This window comes from Corvus moneduloides, chromosome 1, assembly GCF_009650955.1.
Source record: "Corvus moneduloides isolate bCorMon1 chromosome 1, bCorMon1.pri, whole genome shotgun sequence".
NCBI classification, from domain to species: Eukaryota; Metazoa; Chordata; class Aves; order Passeriformes; family Corvidae; genus Corvus; species Corvus moneduloides.
Window position 1 is genome coordinate 20,042,587 of NC_045476.1, and position 11,584 is coordinate 20,054,170.

General features: G+C 39.2%; 1 protein-coding gene across 6 annotated transcripts in view; it reads left to right on the forward strand.

Annotated features, from left to right (window-relative positions):
* ARHGAP21 (Rho GTPase activating protein 21) overlaps positions 1-11,380 on the forward strand; it is a 119,126-nt gene extending 107,746 nt beyond the window's left edge. For 4 of the 6 annotated variants that reach the window (XM_032101226.1, XM_032101216.1, XM_032101246.1 and 1 more), the window contains 10 exons: positions 896-1,038; positions 1,121-1,276; positions 1,384-1,462; positions 1,912-1,985; positions 2,071-2,160; positions 4,706-4,831; positions 5,024-5,065; positions 5,392-5,497; positions 7,250-7,281; positions 8,799-10,532. In XM_032101226.1, coding sequence (XP_031957117.1) covers positions 896-1,038; positions 1,121-1,276; positions 1,384-1,462; positions 1,912-1,985; positions 2,071-2,160; positions 4,706-4,831; positions 5,024-5,065; positions 5,392-5,497; positions 7,250-7,281; positions 8,799-10,532 — 2,582 coding nt within the window. Of the gene's footprint in view, positions 1-895; positions 1,039-1,120; positions 1,277-1,383; positions 1,463-1,911; positions 1,986-2,070; positions 2,161-4,705; positions 4,832-5,023; positions 5,066-5,391; positions 5,498-7,249; positions 7,282-8,798 lie in introns of all 6 variants that reach the window. The other 2 variants (XM_032101205.1, XM_032101255.1) reach the window with 1 other exon arrangement.
* Positions 11,381-11,584: the final 204 nt, after the last annotated feature.

Consider the following 11,584-nt stretch of genomic DNA (forward strand, 5'->3'; position numbering starts at 1 on the left):
ATATGGTACTTCAGACTGTTGGTTAAAAAATGTTGTATACAAATTCAGGCAATTGGATAAGCAATCACTTTTGATCCTTTTGATCAGCCACTTTTTAATGATTCAGTCTTGAATTTAAGCTATCAGTGAATTCTGTTTTTTGTTGCCAACAAATGTCCCTTTGCTCCTGCAGTGCTACACATGTGACTAAATTCCATGTGTTGGGTAAATGTCAAATCTACTGAAAGAATATCTCCAGACATAAGAAGGAAGTACTTACTGTGTTAGGTGACTTGCAGTGCAGGATTAATGGGAATTGCAATTTGCTACAAGAATTCTATAGGAGAGGTAGGCAGAGCAACTGAACTTCCAATCTAATTTTTGAATAGAGAATACTTCAAGTGAGTAATGTTTGGACTGATTTAGGAGTGACTAAAATCTGATAATTTCTGAAAGAGTAAGTCTGCCCATGTGTGAGCATGGCTCTAGAGTTTGATGGGTATTTCGTGCAGCAGTGTGATTCCATAGAGACTTAGTGTTGTGCTACTAAATGTAGATTTTATTTTTTTCTAATTTAGTAGTTTATATAAATTTTAAATTGCGTAGTTTATATACCTTTAGTCTTAGAATGATGAAATGCCACAGTTCCATCCAGCTACTTGCTTTTCTAAGTCTGGGGTGTGAGTATGTTTAGATTTATCTTTTGAACCACAGAAGAGTAAGAGAAGTAATGTTCAAGACAGACTAATATTTAGTGAGTTGTTGCCTAAAGCTAGGCTGGTAAAAGCTAAAAATGCAGCAGGTGCCACTTGCTTTTTGCAAATCTGTTACCTGTACTTACAGTCAGCTTTGTGGCATAAATGTTCTTATTTTTGGTCTTTATTTCTTCTTTTTCCATGGTCCTAACAACAAAAAGATGAGACAAGCCCACCAAAAGACAAAGGGACGTGGAGAAAAGGCATTCCAAGCATTATGAGGAAGACATTTGAAAAGAAGCCCTCTGCTGTTGGAACATTTGGTGTTAGACTGGATGACTGCCCCCCAGCTCATACCAACAAAGTATGGAAGTAGAGGTTTTTTTTCATTGTGAATTTAAAATACTTTTAAAATCAATTACTTATCTATACAACTCTTTCTTCAGTATATTCCGCTGATTGTTGATATATGCTGCAAACTGGTCGAAGAAAGAGGTCTTGAATACACAGGTATTTACAGAGTGCCTGGAAATAATGCTGCCATCTCAAGTATGCAAGAAGAGCTCAACAAAGGAATGACTGACATTGATGTTCATGATGATGTAAGTCTTCGAGCACACTGTTTTCATATTAAAATGCCCAAAACTTCTGGTTGTGTTGTGATTATAGAAATATAAAGCATGTCTGACCTTTTATTTTAAACACATAGAAATGGCGTGACTTGAACGTGATAAGCAGTTTGCTGAAATCCTTCTTCCGAAAGCTCCCAGAACCCCTCTTTACCAACGGTAGGTTGTTTTCGTTACAGTTTTGTCTTTAGGACTTGCTGTTGAACAATTGTCTTACAACGTTCAGATGGTTTGAGAGAAAATCCAGTGAAATCATCCCCACTCTGCAATAAATGTTGTCTTCCTTAAAGGGTGGGGAGTCATGGTGATCATCTTAAGAATGAGAGGTGTCAATAGAACTTCTCTGATGTGAAGGGATTATGAATATGCAACTAAAAGAGTAAAATTTTCAATTCTGCTGTTGCAGTATTCTATGAAAGCTGGGGGTTTTTTTCCCCACTGTCATACAATACATATATATACAATATAATGGGCTAATTCCAGAGGTCATTGTTGTATATATGTTACTTGTGTTCAAGGGGAAGTGGGGCTGGCAGATGGGGGTGTATACATATACGTACATAGATATAAAAACTCATATATATGAATAATTTCTGCTTTTTTAACAGATAAATATGCAGATTTTATAGATGCCAATAGAAAAGAAGATCCTGTTGAGCGTCTGAAAACACTGAAGAGACTGGTAAACTAAAATCAGTTGTGTTGCAGGTGCATTACAAAAGTAGCATTAAGTGTTCAGAGTTCTGAACAGTGATTGTTTGTTTCAGATTCATGATTTACCTGAACACCATTATGAGACTCTCAAGTTTCTTTCTGCACACCTGAAGACAGTAGCAGAGAACTCAGAAAAGAACAAGGTATTAGAAAGAAACATATAATGTGTTTTGGTTAGTTTCATTAAGTATTATTTTTGTGCCGGGTTATTTCTAATTAAGGTGATAGTTTATTGTTGTAGATGAAATTAGGGAGTTTTGCTATGTGGAGAAGATTTTTGTATTAGGCCGAGTACTCCTGCAAAATATGCACCTGTTTAGTGTGAATTAAGATTATTCAAACTGGTAGTCAGTCTCTTGGGAATAACTCCTTGCAACCTAAATTTGTAGGTTGCAAGGAGTTATTCCCAAGAGAATAACTACCCATATATACTACCAAATAAATCCCAAGTCTGTAAATTTCCTGTAATCCAATTCAGACACCAGTGAGACTGCCTGGGCAGGGCACAGGTGAATAAAGTGCTGACAGTGTTTGTCACATTAGCTTTCTTTGAAGCCTGGCTTCTGTATGCTTGAGAAATTTTTAAGACTAGGACTTGCTGTAGTTGTCTGTTTAATTACCCTATAGATGCTGTTTGGCTGGTTTTAGTAAAGAAAATTCATACTGTAAGTGGTGGTAGTCCATCACTACTGGGTCTTTTTCCACCTCTAAATGTAACTTTTTGTCATTTCCGTAGGGTGGGAGAGAGGTGTTGAGTGCTTCTGTGCATGCTATAATCCTACAGTAAATACAAATAATAGTGTCCCCTTTCTCAGCTCTCAGGGAGGGGTAGCTGAGTGCAAAGCTGTCCATAATATGGGTGTGCTTATGGATGTTTACCTCAAGGCAGGAAATGTGGTGGCTTGGCTTCCAGTGGGCAGAGTTATGACAGTTGGTGTAGGGTCAGTAGCTCTGACCAAGGAAGCTGTGACCGGTCCGGAGAGATGGTCCCAAAAGGAATCGCCTTCCCGAGGCCCGGTGTCTTCCCTCAGCTGCTGCCTAGGAGGGCCCTTGCAGAAGCTGTCAGCTCTTTAGTGATTGTCAGCTCATGATTTCAGCTCAGCTCTGCAGGGCAGCCTCCAGGCCAGGCCACACCAGAGACGAGAGGCTCGTGTAGCTGTTCCGCACGAGGCAGCTTTATTGTCCATACTCCGGCGAAGGGGAGCCAGGGACAAGCAACTCTCTCTGCCCCCGCAGGGGCAGGGGGCTGGCTTTATAGGGATACAGGGGGTGGGTGTCAGAGGGTAAAGGCCAATGGGCTACAAAGGATCTGCATAGGGTCTCCCAGAGGATTCTGGGTTTGTCTTCTTCTCGCCATAACTGAAAAAGTGGTTGTCTTTCCAGGGGAGTTCTGCTGGGAGATTGAGCAATCTCCTTATCTCAGCAGACGTCCCTCCAGGGCAGTGGCTGGGCATACCCTACAAACAGAATAAAGGAAAAAACTTGATATAATTGGTGGTATATAGAAGAGCCTGTGGCCAAATCATTTAAATCATCTTAAATCACTTAAAAGATCAGTTGAGGTGAATATGGTAGGTTCTGAAAATAATACCTTCCAGGTAAATATGAAAGAGAAGTATTTGTGTGTTAATTAAAAAAAATTCAACAGATTATAAACTTCAGTGAAATTACAGCAGATATTATAAGGAAATTATAGTAAATGTCATTTTTAAGTGCAGTGCCTAAAGGAAGCTTTTTTATAATTTTATGGTTTTGGTGGGCTATATGAATGTTGTTAAATACTGTTAATATTATTGAATATATAAGGCTAGATGAATGAGGTGTTGTTACAATTGTGTGACTTGTCAAAAGACACAATTCAAGTCCAAGAGAGTGTTAGGGGCTTGTGTCACGTTTGCAACTTAATTCTGGTAAGCACAAAGACCTTGCCTCCTGTATATTACTGGCCTGTTCTATACTAGAATAGTAAATTCAGAGTTAAAGAAGTAAGCAAAAATAGAAGGTAAGTTCTGCTGCTGCTTCTTGAAATTATTTGTCAGAGATGTAACATTAGTCATACACTTAATTCACTTTTAAAGTGGTGACCTGATCACATAACTCTGAGCCTGTCTCACAAATAGATGTGTTTAGAATAGATGTGTGATATTTGTTCTGCCACCTCCTCTGAAGTTGGTGAAAATTGAATGAGGTCTTTATCAGTAGATATAATACAGTATTTGATTACCAGCTTAATTTTTTGTGTGTGTGTGTCATGTAAACATTTTCAGGAAAAAAACCAGGGAGCTATAAATGCCTTTTTAGAAAACAAGAAATTCTTAAAACATCAATGTTTCCAAGCATCAGTGTTTCTTTAAGGAAAGATGAAAAGATCCCCCTGAAAGTGTAAAGAATATGTCTGAGTCTGTGAGTTTTCTGTGCTTGTGGAGCCATTTGCTTGCAGTAAGTTAAGGAAGGTTGGAATTCTGAATTGCAGAAATGTTGGGTGTATTTATTGCAGCTGCATATTAGGAGACTTTTGTTGTAGTGTAACATGATACCTGAGTACCTAATGTATTTTTAAAAAACTCTTTTATGTCCTTATTTAAAATAGTTCTCATATATATTAATAGTGTTATATTAATGTACTTAGCCCATATTACTGTATTTTCTCATTATAAATGTATGATGTGGAAATATTTCATTTCTTAGATGGAACCAAGAAACCTGGCAATAGTATTTGGTCCAACACTTGTGAGGACATCTGATGATAACATGACACACATGGTTACGCACATGCCAGACCAATATAAAATTGTAGAAACACTCATCCAAAAAGTAAGTGGGTGCATTTCATTATTTAAAAAATAAGATCGTACAGAGATCAACCAGCTTTTTTCTCATTGGACCAGTTTGGGTCTGGTATTTATCCATCAAACTGTCACTTTTAGTAATATCCATGTATGATTGTGCCACATTTGGGTTTTGTATTTCCTGTGGGGTTTTCACCTTTTTTATTTTAACTTTTAGCATGACTGGTTTTTCACAGAAGATGATGCTGAAGAACCTCTTGTAAGTATTATGGCATAAATACTTGTGTTCTAACTGCCTTAGTTTAGAATCTGCTTCTGCTGCCTCTAGACCGCCTGTGTATTTCTTACTATGTCACTGTATGGTTTGCTCTTCAGAAGCACCTTTTTAGCTTTCCAGTCCTTGTAGTAATGAATTCTATTTTTTTTTAAAAAGCAAGCCATGCATTTGTTTTAAAAGCATAAAGGAAAATAGGACACGCTTTCCTCGTGTTCTTCAGGTGAATAATGCAGTTTTCTAAATGCTGTTGAATCGTAATGAACTATTTGTGAAACGATGATGAAGAGATCTTTGTTTATTAACTGTAGACAGCAGTTCAGGAGGAAAACACTGTAGAATCTCAGCCAGTGCCAAACATAGATCATTTACTCACCAACATTGGAAGAACGGGAGTATCTCCTGGAGACGTATCAGGTAACTCTTGCCTGGACAGTGTTAGTCCATAGGCTAGAATAGCCTACTCTGTTAACTCACTGTAACTCTCTCTTCCTATTTTCTTTTACTAATAAAACGTTTTCCTCTTTTCCAAAAGATCATTTAACACTTCTTAAAGACTTGAATTGTTGATAATCATGCATGATATAATTTGGAAGACTTTTTTGTCTAACAGGAATTTAATCATTAAAAAATGAGTCTTGCACATAGTATTTTATTTATTCACAGTAACCCATGCAATCATCATTGTGAGGTCAAGCAGATACGCTGCTATAAAGTGGTTTGTTGTGATGGCAGAAAGACTGATCTTCAGTGGTGTTCTAATATTGCTCCTTCCAACGTTAGGAATGCAAATTGAGTTATGTTTTCTTGTCAAGTGATGGACACTTTAAGTATGTTGCAGTATGTTTATACTAAAGCTGGTTTCCTTCTGTTTATAAATGCCATCCTCTTTTGTGGCTAAGGATAAGCATTACAGGCTCTTTTTTGGTGACTTCTTCCCCTCCTCCCTTCACTCTACTATTGCACTAACCCAGCATGTTGTATCCCACGAATGTTATCCCTTCGTTTCTAGCTTTTGTTTCAGTTTTCAAAGGGTTGTTCAGCACTTACTGAAACAGTCACTTTGTACTGATGTTGTAACAGGCGAAGTGGGAGGAGTCTATCACACGGTGATGTCATTAGTGGATTCTGTGATGTCACTGATGGACAGCTGGAACTGTAGGAAGAAGGAGGACTGTTGCCCACACTGTAGCTGCCTTGTCTGCAGAAACCCCCGTTTCTTGTAAATGGAAAAAAACCCAAGTTGATCTGTGCTGTAAATTTTCTTTTAAGAGTATTTTAAACAGATCAATGCTACTTTTTAAAAGTTTTTCTGCTGTTTCTTGTTATCTCTGAAGCAGACCCTGAGGAGAAATAGCATGGTATGGTCTACCAGTCTTTCTAGTCATAAAGCATTAGCCATGTGTCAAAAAGGGGTGTGGCAGGGGGCTCAGCTCTTTCTTCCCAGGGAGGAAGTCCCAAGTTCATGTTTTTTAGTCATTGTGCTAGCCCCTTCCTACCCCCTTTATAATTGTATAATCTTGGGTTTTGCGAGACAGTAAAACTATGGTGTCCATTTTTCATTTCATAAAAGCGCTTGTTGTGGGAAAGTACAAAACTAGTAGCTGCTGACATCTAGACAATTTAAAAATAAAATTTTGCCTGTATGTAGTAAGAGGTGGAGAGAGATGTATAATTGGGGTTTTACACACAAAATATGACTTAATTCCTTAAAAACTCACAAAAAGAGTATGACTACAAGAACCATGATTTGTACCTAGGGAGCCAGCTGTACTAAGACACCCAATTATGCTTTGTGTATTCTGAATCTCAAGAGAGTACACAGTGCCATCCTGAAAAGGTCTCTCAGCTGCGGTTTTGCAGGGGCTGTATACTTTAAAGCATCAAATAAACATTATTATTTCTGGTTTTGATTTTGAAGAACAGGGCTCCTTTGCCATTCCTGTCATTGAGCTGGTTCTGCCTACAATTCACAGCATCCTTTCATGGCGGTGGCTTTCTGTGGTGCAGCTTGCATCTTTGTGAGCTCTGACTATTCACTCTGTTCTGGTTTTAATTTGCTTCACATCTTGTTCCGTGCTTGTCTTTTTCATAAGTCCAGCATTGTCTGTAGCAACAAGAAAAAAGTTGCAGAGAACTAAGCAAAATTTTTTTCTAATTTTTCCACAGATTCAGCTACTAGTGACTCAGCAAAATCTAAGGTAAATAATTTTGTGATGTGTATAGTACAAGCTTCTGAAATCTGTTCGGTGCTTGCTTTATTAAATCACTGATATGGAGATGTACTATAGAGCTTATGTAGAATTTCTTGAGTAAGTGGTAGTACTGTTTTCTCATAACCTATTTTTGAAGTGTTGGAGAAGTACTTGTGTGCGGTTAGCTGCATCTACCAAAGCAGTCAGCTGCACACAGCAACAGCTTCATTCCAAACTCTCACAATTGTGAGCACTTAGCTCCTTTTTGCATCTCATTTGGTAGAGGTAAATGTATATATATGTTCCCTGTTGTTGGCATAGTACTAACTCACAGAGAGTATTTATATTTCTGTATTTCACTGAGAAAAATATACTTAGAATTCAGCCTGTTCTTCAGGAGGTAATAGCTCCTCATCTTAGAGGAAGGCAAAGGCTGTGGTTGAAGGTTGCTCTGCAGAATCTCCCTTGGAAGTATTGCTGTGCTTGGGAGGAACGCCTTGTGAAGCAGGGGAACAAGACTGGAGCACGGGCGTTCGCTCAGTCCTCAGTTTATTGACAAAGCTCTCATCTGACATGTGGACAAATCTTTTGTCTCCTGGGCTGTTGTTCAGTAGTTCTAACACGGGGTAGCACACGGTGACAGGGCAGCACACAGCTGACCTCAGTGAGCTCATGGCACAGCTTTATGCTGGCCTGCATTCCAGGTGTGGCACTGATGCCCCCCCTGGAGCTGGGAACAGGACTCAGAGCATCCTTCTGGTTCACTGTGGAGATGCCAACACAGCTGCTCTGTGAGGATGTTTGGTGGTTTGGCTGTTTCCTCAAAATAGCCCAGTTTCCAGGACACCACATCATACTGCCTGTAGCGGTGGGGGGCAGTAAGTAGGAAAGGAGCAAAGCTTCCAAGGGACCAGGTGGTAATGTTGTCAGAGTAGTGAAAACAGTTTTTAATTCATAAAATGGAATAATTTGGCTTGCACTTTTATTGTTTCTGTGCCATTTTAAAGATAGATTCCTCTAAAATAAGGAAGTTTATTTGTTAATTTTCTACACTTAAACTAGTTATGAGTAACATTCATTTTATTGGCAGTAATTAATTGATACCATTTATAAACTCAGTCTGAAAGGTGAAAGATGAACTGAAAAATGGAGTAATTAGCCTTTTTGAATAGGTGAGACCTTGAAAGGAGGGATTGTGAAGCATCTGTGAAGCAGTTGCAAACCAGTCTTGAAAAGGTTTTCTTACTGTAATGGGGCCTGCTTTATTAGTCAATCAAAAACTAAATAATAGTATACACAAACCAGTCTTTCTTAAGTTGAAGGGACTCAGATAAAAAGTGGAAGGCTCAGGATGAAAATTGGCTTCTGGGGCAATGTCATTTAAACTGCAGAAAGAGCATGTAAATTTTTCCTGAATGAAGACACACTTTTTACTGTGAAGCTCAGGATGTGTTTTTAAACTGTCTCAGGCTAACGAATGTTTATTTTTGACTTTACTTATGCCCTCTCCCTTTTCTTAACAGGGTTCTTGGGGTTCTGGAAAGGATCAGTATAGCAAGGAACTGCTTGTGTCCTCCATTTTTGCAGCAGCTAGTCGCAAGCGGAAAAAAACTAAAGAGAAACCACAACCAAGTAGCTCAGAGGATGAGTTGGATAATGTGTTTTTCAAGAAGGAGCTTGCAGAACAATCTCGTGGTGACACAGCAAAAGAGGACACAGCTAAAGGGGAATATGAAAGAGAGAGAGAGATAGGGAGAAAACAAAGGATGTTTGTCCTGAAGGAAAAAGAGAACAGCAGTAAAAAAGATGTGAATGTTGTAAAGGATGAAAAGAAGTCATTAAAGAAAGAAAATATCCTGACAGAGGAACCTTCACTGCCTTACCATGAAAAATGTACAAAATCATCAAATACCAACTCTCTGCAAACCATGCAGAAGAATAACCCAAAAATGCCTATTTCACAATCTTCTTCCCAGGTTGAGGAGACAGTGTCTGACTCTGGCACTATGCTAAGCACTTCTTCCCAGGCTTCCCAGCACAGATACTCATGCAAAAAAGTAGCCAGCCCTGAAATTAAACACAGTGAGTTTTTAGCAGCTGATGTCAGCTCCATCACCTCAGATTACTCAACTACTTCATCTACTATGTATCTGACTGGTTTAGATGCCAGTATGCTGAGCCCTGAGGTGCAGTCAGTGACAGAAAGCAAGGGAGAAGATGCCGATGATGAAAGAAGTGAATTGATCAGCGAAGGGCGTCCTATGGAGACGGACAGTGAAAGTGACTTCCCTGTCTTTGCTACCAGCGCTGCTGCCGAAAGGCTGTCCAAAGGGAAGGCGTCAGAAGCAGTAAAGACCAGTCGGAGGAACTCTGAAGAAAGCGAAGTAAGTTGTACTGAGGGAAGTTCCACGCCGAAGTTAGAGAGTCGCAGACTTTTCAGCTCGCACAAACTTATTGAATGTGATACGCTCTCCAGGAGAAAGTCTGCACGGCACAAAACAGACAGTGAGGGGTCAGGGGATGCGAAGAGCGAGAAGGACTTGCCTACTGTGACCAAAATGTTTGACATCATGAAAAAAGGGAGATCTACAAGCAGTTTAGCTACATCGGCCAAAAATGAGGCTGACAAACAAGAACCTACGTGGAGACTTAAGATTACAGACAGGTTAAAGCTGCGACTCAAATCATCTGCTGATGATATGTTTGGAGTTGGGAATCAAAAAGCTAATTCTGCAGAGACTACAAAGAGAAAGAATATCAGGCGAAGGCATACACTTGGAGGGCAGAGGGATTTTGCTGAAATAAGTGTCTTGAATGCTTGGAAAGCTCAAGAACCAAGTCAAAGTAGAGAGAGAGAATCTGAGCTTTCAGCTGTGACTCGGTTGAAGCCAAAATGTCCAGCCCAGGACCTCTCGATCTCGGACTGGCTTGCACGGGAACGTTTACGCACTAGCACAACTGACCTTAGTACGGGTGAAACTGGAAAGCCCAGACTTGAGAACACTAACTTAGCAGAGGTATCAAAGGCAGAACTGCCCTCATCTGCAGAGATGCAGGAAGATGAAGGCAGCTCTTCCAGCAGCTTGACCTTAATTAATAGAACACCACCTTCGGGACCATTTCAGCCACCAGACCAGGTAAATGGTGAAAATTATCAGAACATCAACAAAAACAACTTCAGCCCAGCAGTTGATGCCCATCCTCATAAACTGTCTGGGACCCAAGTGGTTAGATCTCGATTTTACCAGTATCTTTGAAATGGGGAGATAATGTCCACTGCAGCAATTCATTAACTTACTGTTACACTTCCCAGTAATTCTGTGTGTGTGTGTGTGTGCGTGTGTGTGTGTACATATATAAATATTTTTTTCCTGTACTGTTGTTGTTATGCAGCCTTCATTTGGGCTGGTTTCATCAATGTGCTCTGTGGAACGTCTTCACAGTGCATTACCACAGCCAGAAGAACACTAAAGTATATATATATATATATTTTAAGAAAAAGTATATTTGATGGCTGCATACAAATGTTGAACAAAGCATCTGATGCAACATGCTGTGTAGTGTATACATGGTTTTCTGACTGAGAGTTGGCCTGGCATTAGTATGCAGGAAAATTGTTCTTTTGGTTTAGTCACTAACAAGTGCCTCATTATAAATTCATTTGGTTTGTTAGGGTGCCATATTGCTAAATTAGAGAAACTTATTACAAACAAATGAATGAATTTTACTGTTAACAAGTTTCATTACATTTTACAAATGTTAACACAGGTGGCTACAGAGCTTCCATTCCTTAGGCATTCCAGTAAATATTGGAGTTTTATATTTCCAATTTTAATACAGATTTTGAGTTTTATGTGACTTGAATTTCTAATCTTTCTGTAAAATAAGTAACTTAACTGTACATATTACATGTGTATCTTTTCTTCAGATACCAGATTTGATATAAATGTTGTAACATAGGCGTGTAGATAGTGGATACTGGATGGAACTGGTTTCTTTTATCGAGAATATAATTCTGCATGAAGACCTAATGAATCCAAACCTGTATCATGCCTGTGTGCATACCCACTTAAACACTGGAAATAAAATTGTTTTGGTGACTCTTTTTGTGATTCAAATTCTTTCTGATGAACTGTTCTGAAATGTCACGTTTATAAGTTGCAGTCAGCAACTGCTCTCAGGATCACCAAGCCTGCAGTTCCTCCTGGATGAAGGAAACTTCTCAAAAATCTTTTGTTTGTGGGGCCACACTGTGCAGGTCAGCAGGTGAGAGGGATTCAGTTGGTTAAATATTTTCATCTTGATACAT